General features: G+C 41.2%; 1 protein-coding gene across 2 annotated transcripts in view; it reads left to right on the top strand.

Annotated features, from left to right (window-relative positions):
• DRD2 (dopamine receptor D2) overlaps positions 1-18,538 on the top strand; it is a 94,801-nt gene that overhangs the window by 29,259 nt on the left and 47,004 nt on the right. The window contains exons 1-2 of one of the 2 annotated variants that reach the window (XM_069949046.1): positions 17,035-17,526; positions 17,665-17,774. In XM_069949046.1, the coding sequence (XP_069805147.1) occupies positions 17,458-17,526; positions 17,665-17,774 (179 nt within the window). In that variant the 5' untranslated portion in view covers positions 17,035-17,457. Of the gene's footprint in view, positions 1-17,034; positions 17,527-17,664; positions 17,775-18,538 lie in introns of those variants that run through there. The other variant, XM_069949045.1, reaches the window with a different exon arrangement.

Here is an 18,538-nt window from a genome sequence, read left to right as displayed (position 1 = left end):
TTGCATTAGCATAGACATTGAGGACGGCTTGCTGAGCTTACCTTAGGCTTCATCCACACATCAGTTTTTTCAGGGACATAAAAAGGATCCCCTGATTTTAATGTGGTCATCCACACATCTGCTTTGAGAACAAATCTGTTTTTGACCCCTGATCTTTTCTGAAAAAAAAGTAGGCTTGTGATGATCTGCATTTGCCAACACTGCTACTGGTGGCATCATAGGAGCAATGTCGCCCCTTACTGGTGTCAGTCAATGAAAATATGAAGGGAAAAAAAAATTAAAGTTATATAATTTTTTTGAAGAATATTTTAAAAAAATAAGTTTAACAAGTTTTGGATTATTGAGAATTCTAGGTTGTTGTTCTTCTGCTTCCAGAAGATGATGACTACATGAAATGAGAGGACACTGGGTATATCCTCTAAAATGGAAACACTGCTTCTTTTTATAATAATAATAATAATACTTCTTCATGTGACTTCTTCCTCTGAGTTTGAGAGGCCGTTCCTAAATAACATGATTAATTCGGTACAGTGTGTTCTTATTCAGGAATTTTATCTATAGAGCTAATCCTTAAATAACAAAATAGATTCTCGGCTGGGCAGTAGCGTCCGGCTGCTATGAAATAAAGATATAAATAACAATCTAAATGAGTATTTCTATCACATCGAAAACTTTCAAGTTCTGCTTTTCTTGTCTTTTTTTTTATCTCTCTCATAGTATAGGTTATGCAGCTAATCCCCTATGCAAATCATAATTGATAAAGTTTGCTTTCTGCACAAAAACAGGAAGATTATTCTCCTCAAGTGCTGTAGATAGCCTCACGTTCCCGGAATGACAAGAGCCCCTGGCACCTTCTCATATGATCCTTTTCTTTCATTTTAATATTTTCTTAATCCCCAACATAATAAGATATTTCCAATTGATTTGACATAATGAATATTTCCCATGACTTTCCATCAAAGGAGAACTAGATAGCGATTTTATACTTAAAGGAAAATCGAATGCAATGTGAAACTTTAATTTATGACTTTTATTTGAGGAATAGTTATAATATTTTTATAACTTGCCTAAGGTTAACACAGAGAAAATGATGGGTTCAGTCTCTAACATTTTCATTTGCTTTCATGGAAAAGAACAGGAGACTACTATGATCTTGGCATGTCTTTTTAAAACATTTTAAATGAACTAAATAGGGCTATATCAAGGATTTTCTGGATTTGATAAGCTTAAAACGTTACTTTCAAGGTTTAAGGGGATTACATTAGTGTTACATTTGAGTTAATGTTTATCATATTCATCAGATGTTACACATCAGCGCTCAAATTGTATCTAGGAAATCACTCAAATTCTCGGGCAGTAAATACGTATAAATAATATTACCACATTTTGAAAATAAACAATGTTATATAATGACATCTACAGTAACACATTGTGTACATTGGACGTCCGTCATTTCATTGACTTCAAAGCATTTCATTGAAGTCAATTAAATCTTGGCTGACATCTTTTTAAATAGCAAAAGCGGCCACCTTTTCTCTTTTTTTGACCTTGTGTGAACATAGCCTTACAAACACTATGGGTATGTGCACACTACGCAATCCGCACATAAAACTTAAAGCGGATTCTAACACACGCCAGGCTTGAAGTTCTGCCTGTTCCATAGGCTCATTCTATGCTCAGGCAGACATGTCAATTTCCTAGGCAGACGGCGGAATCTACCTAAGCATAGAGTGGAGCCTGTGGGGTGGGCAGAATTTGAAGCGGGGGTGAGTGGTGGAATCTGCTTGAATTTCTATGCGCGGATTCAGTAGTGTGCATATACACTATTAGTTGAGTGCCATGCACAGTTATGGATCTCCACCAACCACCGCTAATTGCCAATTTACCACCAAGATGTACTTATTTTTTAAATCAAGTTTTTCATTGAAATACTTTTTAATAATTTAGTTTTGTTTTGAATTTTTGTGTTTTTTGGTGTTTTTTTTTCTTTAAGATTTATTTTATATATATATATATATATATATATATATATATATATATATATATACGTCTTATAAGCCTAAAAGCTCAAGACTTCATGTTCTGTACAGATCACTTTCCAGCAGTATGCTCTTTATCACCACTGACAGGATAACAGTAAAAGCTTGCATCAGTATATGTATCAGACAGTAGGTGATATAATGAGCTCAGCATCCCCCTCCCTGTGTATTCTTGAATTGTTATGCCCCCTTATCTGAGTAAGGGAGATATCGCTCCAGGTACAAATCATTTTGCCTGGTATTTTATATGTTTATTTTACTTACACCATCTGCATTTTTAACACGGCAATTGAAATTTTGTGTCTGTTTATGGGGCAGTGCTTACACTTGGGAGAAACAAACACCAGGTCCCCTGCCCTAGGGGACAGTGACTGAGTTTAAGAAGGAACTTGTCGTAACTTTCATGCTGCCCAGACCATTAGAGTGGTCCCTGGAAGTTTCTTCCAACCCTATAAATCACGGCTGCCAGGGCAGACAGAAGACATTGAGGACCACCCTAAAGAAAATTGGTTCAGGTGTCATGAATATGCCTGTCCCAAACTCCGGGCGCCCCTTGGCTCGTGCTACGCGCCTGAGATGGCGCTGATAGTCAGTGTTTTTGTATGTTTTGCGTGTCCTGAACCTTGTCTGAACACTGCTCTATTTCCTTCTGTGTTTGTTCAGCCACACCCGCTTTGCCTGAGATACTCCTGGCCACTCCGGAGTTAACTCTGATGCTGTTAGCTAGTCTGACAGACTGTTCTCCCTGCCAGTGAGGTTGCTCTTGCTCCAGGTGTTCTGAGGAGATTAGGGGTCTGGTCCAATCAGCTCCTGCACTGGACCTCTGGTCTCCTATATAGTGTCTGCCAGCCTGCCTCTCACTGCCGGATATTGAGCTTGTCTCTGCCTGGTTCTGTTTCTCTTGCTCTGTTTATTCTGACTCCTCTGCTTTGTATTTCTGACCATCCCTGCTAGCTGCCTCACCCTGACCATATTGCCTGTTTATTGACCTTGCTTCTTGGATTGGGATTTTGTACTTTTCTGCCCGATCGTTGTGACCCAGACTGTGGACTATTCTTTATTGTGTTTTGTCTGTCTGTCTTGTCTTTGTGTCCCACCAAGCCAGTACAGGGACCGCCGCCCAGTTGCTGCCCTAGGGTTTAGCCTAGGGGGGCAAGTAGGTAGAGGACAGTGGGCGGGGCTGAGCTTAGGGCTCACTGTCTTGTCTTGTCCTGCTGTCCGGTTCCTGACATCAGGCTTCATAAAAGTGAAGTCAGGTTAAGGTTTCCTTTAAAATGTCACTGTCATTATAACTTTCAAAATCTAAATCAATAGTTGATGTGATATAAAGCAAGTTAGCAATATACATTGGTTTTTTTTTTTTTGTTAGCATGGAAAACACAGCACTTCTTGTTTTCTTCTTCTTTTTTTTTTCTTTTCCTCAAAGAGTCAGAAAACAGGAAGTGCCGTGTTTTCCATGATAACAACAACAACAAAATAATGAATGTATATTGCAAACTTGCTTCATTTCACATCTACTGTTGATTTAGATTTTAAAAGATGTAACAACAGTGATACTTGTTGATGTAGGGTCCTATCTTTTTTATGTGAACCACTACGTACACCTCCATATACTGTATGAAATAGTGGTACTACAATTACTCATTTTACCTCCGTTATAATTTAGTATTAAACACAAACACAGCTTCTCAGAGCTGAAACATGTCCACATGGCCATAGATGTAGACTGAGATTTAGGAGAAGGGGCTAGCAGCAGCCATTTATTTCAAGTTGATCTTTTTGAGAATTCAAAGGGTAACCAGTTATTCTGATTAATCTCTTAGAAAAAGCCACAAAGGCAATCAAACACAATTATAACAGCATCATGTTACCCTAGGCCCTCTGGATGCATTAAAGATAGACCTATGAAAATTATTGATTCATCACAGTATGGTTTTCATGTTAATCCTTGGCCCTGATGAAAGTTTGTATGTCTGGTCTTAAATACAATGATAAAATGTAGAAGTATATGTTGGTGAATACTTCAGAAGAAATTACCAGATTTTCAAGGACTCTTACAAAAAGTTCAATTAATGTAATCATAAGTAGATGCTAAACAATCACAGCAAAGCACCAGAATGGATCCCTGAAAAGAAATGCTCATATTACAGTTTCAGGCTATGTTCACAATATGTAAGTTCCGTAGTAATCACAGCCATTGTTGCTGATTTGCAACCACGGCCGTGATTTTTACGGAACTTACATAGTGTTGCAGGCTAAGAGGGAATCTCGTCTGGAGTGTATACAAATAGTATACACTCCGTTCGGGATCCCTAGCGGCACCGCAAAAAACTGACATGTCAGTTTTCTGCGTCCACTATTCACAGAATAGCGGCCATTGAAAACCTGTCAGTTCACACAATGGTGCGTGCGGCCCAAGCCGCATGCTCCATTCTGTGCAGCAGCGAATTGGGATGCGGGCGCACTGATGTACCCGCATACCAATTCATCAAGAGTGAAGATCATCCGGCCGGCTGCAGTACAGGCCAAAATGATGTTCTTTGACACCGGCTGTTCTGTGACCTGTCCGCTCAGCTCCCATCACTGCCGGAGCATGTGGCCAGCCTTTTGGACACACCGACGGTGTCAATAGTTTCTTGCCACGGCAGGTGTCATGAATAATGTTATGCTTACTTGCAGCTGGCACGGCGTGTACGGTTTTTGTATTGTCTTGTCTCTGTCTTTGTATTTCACCATATCCAGAGTAGCGACCAGTCTTCAGGTTGGGGCCGGCCGTTAAGGAGCCAACAACTCCAAAAGACAGGGACAGTTTAGCAGCAGGGCTTCACCTTGTCTACGTTCATGACTCCCATCCTGACAGTATCTAAATATGCAATACATTTTCTTTTACTTATTAATTAAATATAAAGAGTAAAGGGGTAGTCTGGAGGATATGAAAATGTAAATGATTGTGTCAAGAACGTTCCATTTACTACTGCTCTGGGCAGTTCCTGACATGGACAGAGGTGCGCATCAGGAATTGCGGAATGTGCTACTATCTAGAATGTAGTGGTCCATGAATTGGGAACCCCTACGGAGGCACAAACTACTGTCCACAATTGCAGGTCCGTGATTGCCAACAGCATTGCATGCCTGTGAATGAAGCCTAGTGGTGCGTTTACACAGAGAGATTTATCTGACCAATTTTGGAAGCCAAAGCCGGGAATGGATTTGAAAAGAGGAGAAATATCAGTCTTTCCTTTATGGCCTGTTCTCTGCCTGGTTTTGGCTTCAAAAATCTGTCAGATAAATCTGTCTGTGTAAATGCACCATAATTAAGTCTGAGCAGAAATAAATATGTAAAATATACCAGAGAAACACACTTTAAAAGGGAAAAAAAAATTCTGTGTCATGTACCACCCTTCAAGATATGCGATAGGCATAACAGTATATACAGTACTAAATATATATATATATATAGATATATAGATAGATAGATAGATATATAGATAGATAGATAGATAGATATTCACAATGTATATCATTTAAATTGTATGTAAAGTAAAATTGTCTGTCTGATTTTCAAAGTTATGTCTGCTCATACAAATAAAGATGTATTATTGCGGCTTTAATCTACAAAAGCAGCCTTCATAAATATTGGTTTCACTATGGGTTCACTAAAACTTAATTACATTTTATAGGGAAAAATAATTGGGGAATACATCCCTACTGGTCACATTAATAAGAAATATTCATTCATCCATAAAATCTCATTTACAAACTTTAAGGGGGAGATTTATCAAAGGGTGTAAAATTTAGACTGGTGCAAACTGCCCGCAGCAACCAATCATAGCTCCTCCTTTCATTTCCACGGAGCTGGAAGCTGAGCTGTGATTAGTTGCTGAGGGCAGTTTTCACCAGTCTAAATTTTACACCCTTTGATAAATCTCCCCCTAAGTGTTTAGAAAAATCTATAGGCATTCCACAGTGCAGTGTTATAGATACTACGTAATGACATTCGGCTCCCACAGAATGTTATGTTACAATAAACAAAACATTGCTTGTATAATAGGGCCAGTGATCAGCTAAAGGACAAGCAAACGTGTAATTTTCCACTAACCTGACCTGTCAAAAAACTCCACTAGTAATAGAGGATGGGATGCCATTGGCTGATTGAGCACAGGACAGCACCAAACTTTGTTCACTGTTTTATGTGGGTGCTAAACAGCTGATTGGCCGTGAGACTGATGAGATATCCTGTGGGTAGCTCATCAGTCTAATTTGCCTAGTAAACCCCTTTAAAGGGGTTTTCCACCGAAGAGCTAAAAAATAAAATGCTCCCAAACCTAGCTGGTCTTACTCACCAAGTCCTCCTGAGTATTTTGAGTCATCTCCTCTCTTTCTAGCTGCTGTGATTCCTGAGTTACATGTTTTTCTAAAAAGCCGATCTATATCCAAGATGGCGTCGGCCAGGAAATTACGTTTTCCATCATGCATCTCCTTGATTGGACCATTTGCGTACTCACCCCCTTAGCTTTCTTTTCTGCACACTGCTGTCATTACTATTGCACAGTACATACAGGATTTTTTTTCACTGATTTTGCATCACATTACCCCAATATGTATTCCATACTAGCTGATGATGTAGCAGAGCTGATGCATGCTAGTGTAGCTATGTGCTGCATAACATGGGTCCGTTTACCGGGATTGGGGCGTGTAGTGTAGGTTTAGATCTCTGCTTGCTGACTGTGAATGAAAACATTCTAGTTCCATCCAGACTCTGAGAACATCTATAACACAATATACAGAGCTGTGACACAAAGACAGGTGCATATGTCTGTATTCATTGACAGTAAGCAGAGATAGAACTATTAATTTTAATATTAAAGAAACTTAGGCTCAGGGACACATGTAAGTCGCCGGCCGGCAGCCGCACTTTGCATTGAAGTGAGTGGCTAATTGATTTGTGGGCACACCCAACGGTAACCGCAAGTCAATTGTAAAAAAAGAACGTTCCTGCAGCCGATACCTCTGTACGTCCTGAATGAATCGCCATGCAACGGACACTGTTAAACGTAGTGTGAACATAGCCAAAGGGTGCAAAATAGGTTATACATGTATATTAGATGTAAGGCCCTATTGGGAAGGGGGATCATTTAGAATATTGTTTTTGTTATGTGGATAACCCCTTTAAGACCTTTGTACATAGATATTTTTTCTTCCTCATTCCAACCATCAAAATCTAGAAATACAATGTACTTAACCCTCAAATTTCAACAATATGGTCAGAATCAAAGAAGAAGGAAGAAGGTCCCCAACACCCAAGACACCAAACAAAAGCCATGTTGGTGGCACTAACAGTTGTGCAATTGTGTTCATAATTATGAGTGATCCTAACCTAGGGAAATTTTATTTAGAAACATCATTTTTTGACGTTGGAGTTCTTGATCTACTTTTCAACTTACATTTTTCCCTATGGAATTGTCTAGGAAAAACCCTTTAACCCAATATGAACACAACAATGGGGATTGTCTAAAAAGCTAGAATAAAAACCAAAGACTGTAGTAAAGTTACATTGCAATATGCAGTGGGTGGTATGAAATTACCCCTTTTATTTCTGCCAGATTTCTTTGGATTCTGACCCACATATATTTTCAATCAAAAATGTTTTTTTTTTTGTTTTTTGTTTTTTATGGACAATTGCAACTGGAACATCTTTCCTCATCACTCCCACAAATTACAATATAATATGATTTAGTGAAGAGAGAAAAACAGAAATGTGTCTTTTTTGACATCTTTAAAAAAAAAAAAACTGCTTGTCTGTTAATAATTTATCTGAAAGATTATATAGACGTGGTTGTAGCCTGACAGATATAATTCACTGGAAGCAAAATAATTGTTTGAAATCACTTGTCACTTTCATACATTGTACAGACGAGGAGCATGTGAAACAATGCTGTCTACAGACAAGCTGTTTTCAGGTATCTGGTAAATCATGATTGAAGACTCTTTAATCCCTTCCTACTGATTTTTTTCCCCCACTTTTGTTTTTTGCTTTTTACAATCTATATAATAACCTTTTTATTTTTTTCCATCAGCAAAGCCGAATTAGGGCATATTTAAAAGGTAGCTATCATCTTTTGCTGGCGGCAGGATATGCTGTCAAAACCTTGCCACCGCTCTCCCTGTGCAGGCGCGCCAGAGAAGGAATTCTTGCAACGCAATCAACAACGCTGCCGGAAGAATTCTGTCTCCAGCACGCGCCTGTACAGAAAGCGCAGCGTCAGGATTTTTACAGCGTATCCTGCCGCCAGCAAAAGATGCTATTACACTTTGGCGGCAACCTTTATTTTACCATATATTGTATGTTAAAAAAATGGTATTTCTTCAAATTGTCACAATACCTGTTAAAGGAGTTATCCACCTAAGAGCGAAAAAATAGAATGCTTACTCACCAGACCAGCCATCTCCTGTCTTTCTAGCTGCTGCCATACTTGAGTTACACGTTTTTATAAAACTCGATCTATAACAATATAGGAAACTACATTTCCCATCATGTATTTCCCTGATTGATCCATTTGTGTGCTTGCCCCCTTAGCTTTCTTTCCTGCCCAATGCTGTCATTACTATGGCACAGTACACACAGGACAGTTTTTTCACTGATTTTGCATCACCCCAGTATGTATTCCATACCAGCTAATGATGTAGCAGAGCTGATGCACGCATGGTGTAGCTATGTGCTGAATAACCAGCATCTGTTTACCGAGGGTGGGGGGTGTAGTGTAGGTTTAGATCTCTGCTTGTTGACCATGAAGGAAAACATTCTAGCTCCATCCAGACTCTAAATATATCTATAACACTTACAATATACAGAGCTGTGACACAATGACAGGTACATATGTCTGCATTCACTGAGAGCAAGCAGAAAGAGAACTCTGACAGCCCAGCTCTCTGCTCTGGTAAAATGAAAGCTGAGCTGTGATTGGTTCCGGTGGGCAGTTTACACCAGTCTACATTTTACACTATTTTATAAATCTGAGCCTACGTACGTATGTTCACCTCAAAATCTAGTTCCTTCAAGAACGGGGCCTAAATACATTGAAAACCGTTGTTCTGAACATAGCCTTAGAGTATATTCTTATTCTTACTGATATTGGATGGTATCGAAGACAACCAAACAATCCTATTTGAGCCCTATGACTGTCATGACAACAGCACCCTCATCTTGAGTAGTGATGAGCGAATACTGTTCGATCAAATAGATATTCGATCGAATAGTAAGGTACAGTATTCAAACTATCGAATATTATTGAATAGTTCGCCGAACATTAGATAAATATTCGATAAGTGTTCAATTCCCCCAGCTTAAGGTTTTTACCTCCAAGTGGTCGAATAGATGTTTTTCAATAATCGAATACTTGTTCCCATAGACTTTAATGGGATCGAATATTCGATCGAATATTCGGGAGATTTTCGAACGAATATTGAATATTCGAATATTTCAATATTCGCTCATCCCAAATCTTGAGGGTTTAATGGACAAAAGTTGAGTTATCTCTCGTACCGGGCACTGCTATCAGGTGACAGATAATTCAGGTGACATATAAAGATATAGACAGAATCATCCTAGTCCCTGGTGTGTTAAAAGTTTCTACTTCTTTCTTCGAGGGATTTCAGGGTCAGTGTTTCAAATAAAATAAAGCAGTGTTCACTACAAAGACTACATACAGTTGTAGATCATATTCTATTTTGTGTATTTTTTAACAATAATTTTTCATGGTTCATGCTACATACTGTATTTATTTTTCCAGAGTGTACACCAATGGGAGGGGAGGCAATTTTTTTTTTCTATAAGGCTAGGTTCACACACAGTATAACAATAACAAAAATACGGACATAATTTTGAGGGGAAAATATGGCCGTATTTTCAATGTAATCATGTGCTCTTTTAAAGTCTATGGGAAATTCATTACGACTGTCCAAATATTAAATATGCTCATTATTTACCACCTGTTTTTTTTTGTGTTTTTTTTTTTGGGGGGGGGAGGGGGGCACCAAACTTTTTTCCCCCTGTTTACACATTGTTTTATTTCTACTTAAAATTATAGTCGTATTTTGCTTTTATTTTTAATTATAGTTGTATTTTGCTATGACTTATTTATCCTTCTGTTAAAAATATAGTCGTATAAATATGAACACTTATCAGCTATGTTCTCACAATGTTTTTTCCCTCTCTGTTTTTAGAAAAGAAACATAAATGTCCGTCATTTTGAGTTTTGAGTTTGTATTTTGAGGATTGGCCGCCCGTCAGTGACGGCTGTTGGTACATTATTCTAGTTTAGGTGTACTCATTGCCCTTTGGGTGTATCTTTAATTAAAAAGTCCATCGAACTTAATAGTAAAAAACGGTGAAAGGACGGGGACAAAAGAAAAACTGTGTGTGAACAACTAAAAAGTAACGTCATGATCATTATTTTGACGTTCCACACAGACAATGTCCGTCATTTTATAGCAGGGGTCTCAAACTCAATTTACCCGGGGGCCGCTGGAGGTAGAGTCTGGGCCGCAACAGGTTTTCCACAAGAAAAGCTCTTACAAAAACATTCCAATGTCATCAAATGTTTTTATCTTTTCATCTGTTTAAACCCCTTGCCCTCCCCACACACAGAACTATCACTCCCAGCCCCCCCCACAGAACTATCACTCCCAGCCCTCCTCCACACACAGAACTATCACTCCCAGCCCTCCTCCATACACAGAACTATTACTCCCAGCCCTCCTTCACACAGAACTATCACTGCCAGCCCTCCTCCACACACAGAACTATTACTCCCAGCCCTCCTCCACACAGAACTATCACTGCCAGCCCCCCCCCCCCACAGAACTGTCACTCCCAGCCCTCCTCCACACACAGAACTATTACTACCAGCCCTCCTCCACACAGAACTATTACTCCCAGCCCTCCTCCACACACAGAACTATCACTCCCAGCCCTCCTCCTGACAAAACTATCACTCCCAGCCCTCATTCACACAGAACTATCACCCCCAGCCCCCCCCACAGAGAACTATAATCCCCCCCACACAGAGAGCTATCAACCCCAGCCCCCCCCCCCCACACACAAAGAACTATCACCCCCAGCCCCCTTCCCACACACACACAAACACACACACAGAACTATGATATGCAGCCCTCCCCCACACACCACTATCACCCCCAGCTCTCCCCCACACCCCCCCCGCCGAGAGTACTCTTACCTTAGGGCCGGCGGGGCATAACTTCACCCAGGCCGCACGTCCCCTTACTGATTGGCTGGATGTGCGGTCCGGGTGACGTCCTGCTCCGGCGCCGCGCAGGAGTGGAGCTGAGCGCTGCGGGAGGAGGGGGCCGGGGCGCTGCAGGAAGAGGGGGCCGGGGCGCTGCGGGAGGAGGGGGCCGGGGCGCTCTGGCAGAGAGCTGCACTGCACATGTAACTACAAATAGAAGATAGATGTGCCGTGTTTCTGCCAGAGCCCGGGAGGAGGGGGTGCTCCGGCAGAAACACGGCACATCTATCTTCTATTTGTAGTTACATGTGCAGTGCAGCTCTCTGCCGGAGCACCCCCGGGCCGCACTTACAGTAAACTTACCATTGAGGTGGGGGCCGCAAACTAAGGTCCCGAGGGCCGCAGTTGTCCCGCGGGCCGCTAGTTTGAGACCCATGTTTTATAGGCTATGTTCCCACAGCGTAAGAGACCGGCCTTTCCATGACCCGGACGGTCTCTGAAAAGATGATCTTTCGGGCCGCAGAGTTCTGATGCGGATGCACCCCTGCGCGCCCGCATCAGAACTCCCCACTTCACACTATAGAGTGAGTGGCTGGATTCGTTCATTCCACAGTGTGCACTGACATGGTTTTCTGCTGCCGCTATTCACTGAATAGCGGCCGCAGAAAACTGAAATGTCAGTTGCTTGCAGCGCCACGAGAGATCCCGGCCGGAGCGTATACTATGTGTATACGCTCCGGCCGGGATCCCATAGAGGTTAAGGCAGCGTGTCCTTTCGTACAAAGTACGCCCGTTGTTGCCGATTGCAACAACGGCCGTACTTTTACAAAAAGCTACGCTGTGGGAACAAAGCCATACACTGTATGCATTGGACGTTCGTCATCCCATTGACTTGAATGCATTGGATTGAAGTCAATTACATTGCAGCAATAACACACGTCTTTTTGAATAGAAAATGCGTCTGCCTTTTGCCTTTTTTTTGACGTTGTGTGAACATATCCATCTACTGAAAGGAATGATTTGGATGCTGATAAACTGGGTGCTTTATCTCAATAAGAGTTTGTTGCAGAATTTTTTTTTAATCTAAATTCAACAAAATAAAGAGTAAAAGAAGGAAATAATGTGACTTGCTTGACGCATTTTCACTTTTGGAGTTTCAATAAAATATTACACTTACTGTATAATTCACTTATAAGTTGTCGGTGTCAGCTTCTTGTCTCTTTCACCTTAAACAAATTGATCTGTTCTCATTCTTGAGTTGATCCTTCTGTTTCAGCGGTCTGGTTTTATATAGCGCATTTACAATGGTTATTTTTCAATAATTCACTCCAGTGTTGCAGAGGCAGAAATTAAATGATTTGACAGAGAGAACAATATTAGAAGACAGGACAGTCAGTACTCATCAAAAACAAAAAATACTGTTCTTGCACAAAGCCTTATGTATAATATACACCGTTCCAAATTCAAGTTTTTCTCTAGAAAGACAACATGGTGGCTAAGTAGTTAGCACTGTTGTTCTGCAGCCCTGCCGTCCTGGATTTAAAGTTTGCATGGGTTTCCCCTGGGTACTCTACTTTTCTCACGCACTCCAATAATGATAGGTTAAATTACTATTATTTTGTATTCAGCACAGGAGCTCGCAAAATTAGATTATAATCCCACTGGGTGCAAGGGTGATGTAAGTTGTCACATGTTAGGTAGTCCCTTTCTCCAGTCAGGAGTGTATTTGGCACCCAATAGCCTCTACATAGGGTGGCAGTGTTAGGGCCCATTCACACTGTGGAAAACAGGCAGATATTTTCAACGTTTGGGATTTCACCCGCCTCACTGCCCCAAGTATAGGACACCTCCACAGCTCTCTGCTGAAAGAATTGACATTCTTTCAGTAGAGAGCGGTGGAGAGTGGGGGCACCCTGTACTTAACATTGAGGCAGTGAGGCAGGCAGAATGTTAAATTGGCCAAAAAAAAAAAGAAAGACGTTCTGGGAACATAGCCACATGGTGTGTATTCAGTCCAAATGCCTAGAGCAGCATGATCTGTAAATTTCTCCCTGGCTACAGATATGAACCTTGGTGTTTGGCAACCCAGTTCATTTTGCCACACAGCAGCCTCTGGTGAAAGCAGTGTTTTTATCCAGAAGTGAGCCTATACTTACCTGTCTGTGTCTTTTTACAGGTCTCCAATGTGCCCCGCCAGCTTCTTTTATGTATATTTTCTTATCACAGCATGCACTGAATATTAGTACAGGGGAAGGTTGCCAATATAATCATGGTGTGGGGCAATTCCTGCATAGTGAGCAGTGATGATTACTAGGATCGCCTGCTCTGCTAGTGGTTTTAGCTTAGTGAGAGGTGATAGCAATTACCATTCACTGTACAGAGACTCACGGACACAGTGATTATATCAGAAGCCTTCCCCGTGTACTGTATATAAGAATATACAATAGGGGGAACGGAAGCCTGCTCTGTAACGCTGGGCAGATCAGAGCAGGGAGATCAGAAACTGCAGGGCTTAGATATCCCTGTAGCTCCAAACACAATCATTGGTGGCAGCAGAGGGGACTGCTTATTGATGCCATTCACAGAAAAAAAAAATGTCTTTTTTTTTTTTTAAGTTTTATTACAAAAAGCATACATCATAAACCATGATAGGTCATAACATCAAGGGATCACATTAGATGTTAAAGGATTCCTTAAAGAAGCAGTTCACTTTTTATTTTTTTCGCCCCCCCCGGTTAGCCGCTGTCAAGTATACTTACAAAAGATGATCGGTGTCCCGTTCCCGTCGGTCAGTTCCGTCCCGCGGTGCCGTTCACATCGGGCGCGCGCTCACTTCCGCCGGCGCTGTGACTCCTCTTCTCTCCCTTGTCATTTGAACGCCGGAAGTCACGCGCTTCCATAGAGAATGCATGGAAGCGAGTGACTTCCGGCGTATAATCACTGGGCAGAGAAGAGGACTCGCAGCAGCCGGCGGAAGTGAGCGCGTGCCCGATGTGAACGGCACCGCGGGACGGAACTGACCGACGGGAACGGGACACCGATCATCTTCTGTAAGTATACTTGACAGCGGCTACCCGGGGGGGCGAAAAAAATAAAAAGTGAACTGCTTCTTTAAAAAGCAGTATACGCAAAGCTTTAATTTTGGGAAAGAGACAACAAACTAGATGTTTGTCCCAGATACTACAACATTGTACAACACAATGACACTTGGGTTGTTTTATCCCCCCACATTGCTCGGCACCGCTGCATCCCACTCTCACTTCCATGTTCAGCGCAGAGGAGCGAGGACAGAAGGCGGAGTTGCCGAGCGAAATGTACACGACTCCTTCTGGCATTAACACACATTAACAATCAAAGCCCTGGAGACATGTGGAATGCCAGAGGGAGACATAAAAGTAGTTAAAATATACTTACCAGGTCCCAACCACCAGTCCTATCACTGTCCAGCTACCGATGTTATAGCTGATAGTGGCTGTCGGTATCCTGGACAACTTCTGTTAACATGACAGCAAGAAAAAGGGACCAAACTTTCTGGTGAAGGGTCTTATAAAAGGGCACGCAGCTTTCAAGACCCTTGCTTCTATATTTTTACAGAATAAATGAGCCAGCCCAGCCATGTGATAACATTTCTCATAAGCATTTCATGCATTGAGGAATATTTATAACTATTACACACAAGAACACATTTATTAAATCTGGCGCTTAATCAATTTCTTAGTGTGTCAATGCCCCGATGTTCATGAATAACCCCAGTCAAGCATCTCATCTGTTTACAAATGGATCTTCTGCAAATGATCAATAGATAAATGCATAATGTAATCAAATACATTGTAATAATAAGGTAAGATAAGGTCCCTGCCAGAAATATTTGTAACCATAGATCACCAGCATTGGCAGACAATGTGGATAATTGAAACTCACAAATCCAGATTATTCCGATATGAAAGACATCATGTGACTTCGTAAAAAAAAAAAGATTAGGGATTTTCATCACACATATGATAATTTTTTTCACATTCTCTGTCTCCATTAAATAACGTAGAATTGGCTTTGACAATGATATATATTTAGCAGATTATCAAGAAATAGAGGACCCATAGAAGAGACACATGCAGATTAGTCTACCTACTTATTTTAACCATTTAGAGTGGTGAAAGGGTGAGTTAAGGTGTGTTTTTTTTCCCTTTAAATCTGGGGACATATTCTTGCTGGACATACGGCAGTAGATGTACTGGAATTTGCCCAATAGATAGGTGCCCAAAACCTTGTGGATGGTCAGAAATGGGAAAGAAGCTTTGATTTACCTTTGAGGAAGAGACTGAGTTATCTGGAACCAGCAATTTGAAGGTTCTCAGGTTCCTTCTCTGTCTTGTTCATTTAACATAGTAAATAGAGATGAGTGAACCGGGTTCGGGTTCGAGTCCATCCGAACCGAACGATCGGCATTTGATTAGCTGGGGCTGCTGAACTTGGATAAAGCTCTAAGGTTGTCTGGAAAACATGGAAACAGCCAATGACTATATCCATGTTTTCCACATAGGCTTAGGGCTTCATCCAACTTCAGCAGCCACCGCTAATCAAATGCAGAAAGTTCAGGTTCGGATGGACTCCAGCATGCTCGAGGTTTGCTCATCTCTAATAGTAAACCTAACCTGTAGAAATGAGTGAACTATGAGGTTGCTCAGAAACTTTGTAACTAGAGTGTGCAGCATTTGATTACTGGCGGCTAAAGAGGAGGGGAGGGGGGATACCTGCATTGCGGATTTATTTATTTTTTTATTTTACATAATATACATAAATAAATAAATTTGCTAGCTCTACCTCATGTTCAGAGCAGCAAGCATTGCCAGATAGTTGATATGGTGATTAAACAAATTATACCTGTCTCTTAGCTGATGGCTGTTGGAAAGTTATAAAATCATATTTTTTTTTCTAAGATCAACAGTCGTAAAGGCCATGCTGTAGCATGCACAACTTTCACCTCCTCCACCGCTTCTTGTCCTTCATGACTGCTGTAAAAGACTCAGTGCTAAAGGCAAAGCCCTGTACAAATAATGCAAAGCAAGAAGGAGTGGAGGGTAGGAGGCATGTACACCGCAGCCCAGAAAAACATAAAGAATGCAAAAGCTTACTGCTAATGGAAAGACACAGATCCAATACAGATATGAAAATCCCCCGTGTGACCCATCCCACCACGATAAGGTGGCCCCATGCCCGGGATGGATCCTACACTTTACTTTGGCCTCTCTATGGCTAATAATAAGCCTTGGCTCTGGGCATATTTTAATTTTTAATATCTACAGAGCAGGTGTTTACCATGTGTACGCTGGGAGGAGTATATACGGTAAGCCCTTGCACCTGTGGGTTGCTGGTGCACCTTTTGTTTTTTGTCTGTACTTAAGCCACAAGCAGCGTGCAACCTGCAGTGTCAACAGAGTCATAGATGGGCTGCCAAAATTTCTCCTTTTTTGCTCTGGACATGCAGGATCCATGTAATACTGGCAAAAACAACCACCTGGGTGGGATGGGTGGAGTGCACGACCAAGAAGAGGCAGTCACTCCCCCATCTGGGATACAGGCAAAAAGACCAATTTGGTCAGCTCTCCTACAACACTATTCAAACTTGGCAGGAGCACGTTGCTATGGTCCAAATTTCAGACACACAAAAACACAAAAAAATGCAACAGCTCGCCCCTAATGGCAAGATACAGACCCGATACAGAGATATATCTAAAGAAAACAACAACAAAAAAAAAAAAACGTTAAAAGCAGTCCCCCAACTGCTTATAAAAATCTACATAAAAATAATGAGGCTCTTGGTTACCATTTGCAAATAGTGTGAACCATCCCACCAAGGGATGAGGTGGCCTCATGCCCCCGGTATGGACCTACACTGTACTTTGGCCTCTCTATGGCTAATAATAAGCCTGTGCTCTGGGCCCAGGCCTTGAGCTTAGAAGTAAAACATGTGTTTATAACTTTTTAGACAATCATCAGCTAAGAGTATCCTTTGTTTTATTTTCCTATGTGCCATCTACCCGCCTCTGCAACTTACTTTTCGCTTAAAATACCTATTTCTGTGAAAGCTTGTCTGGATTTCAGTTTGTCTCAAGATTTCAAGAGAACATGTAACCTCAACCCTTTTGCCCTCCTTCTTATTGCAGGGCATTTTTATGTCACACAATAAAAGTCCATTTATAGCAACCTATCTCCATTGTTATCTCCACACACATCTGTTGCTGGTAAGAATGTACTACATAAGCCTCTTACAGGGTTTTTTTTTTTTTTGGTTTTCAGCCACTCGAAACCTTAATTCTCTTTCATCAGATAAACATCTGCACTATTGATTTTCTGTTCTCGCATCTCTTTCTACTTCTTAGGTGGTTGGCGAGTGGCGGTTTAGTCGTATCCACTGTGATATCTTTGTCACCCTTGATGTTATGATGTGTACAGCAAGTATCCTTAATCTCTGTGCCATCAGCATTGACAGGTAAGAGACATTGGGAGAGATTGTTCTTCTTGTTTCACAATAGGGACTTTATATGACGAACATTTTCTGTAAAAAAGAAAAAAAAAGTTAAGAGAAATTATTATGACCATTACGATATACTGAAGTAAGAGATAAAGAGCAACTAAAACATTTTATCATTTTAGATATATTTAGGCTTTTATTTATACAAGTGGTGTGTCAACCTTAAATTTTTAGCAAATGACTGTAGTAGAAGGTCCCGACATGCGGAGATCCCATGGTGTCCCGGCGCTGAACGACTTGGCAAGCGCACTCCTCGCAGAAAAATGATGGGAGTTGTAGTGGTATTGTAAATCATTTTAATAGTGAATAACGAGTTTCAAGGTCACTCCCTTCGTCAGATCCATCAACTGGATCTGATGAAGAGGATGACCCTGAAACGTGTTATCCACTGTTTAAACAATTTACGATACCATTACGCCTCCCATTATTTTGCCATAAACAATGAAGTTTTCATTGCTGGAATGCTCCCTCTCACCCCCTCCCTGCTTTAATGACACCTGAGATGATTCCAAGCAGGGTCAAGTATGGGAGGGGAGTGTTAGGAGGTGTTACAGCTTGCAGCAGATCAAGGGCCTAGGAAAGCCTCTTTGACTCTTTGTACTATAGATTTAAAGTTGTTTCTACATTCTGGAGGCACAGACGGATATGTGAAAGGTATCATATAACTCATTGACCTAACAGCTGTCTAACAGTGTCAGAAGTCGGGAGTGTAAATTGCACAT

The sequence above is a fragment of the Dendropsophus ebraccatus genome, chromosome 12, assembly GCF_027789765.1.
Source record: "Dendropsophus ebraccatus isolate aDenEbr1 chromosome 12, aDenEbr1.pat, whole genome shotgun sequence".
NCBI lineage: Eukaryota > Metazoa > Chordata > Amphibia > Anura > Hylidae > Dendropsophus > Dendropsophus ebraccatus.
This window is presented reverse-complemented; position numbering and strand designations above follow the sequence as displayed.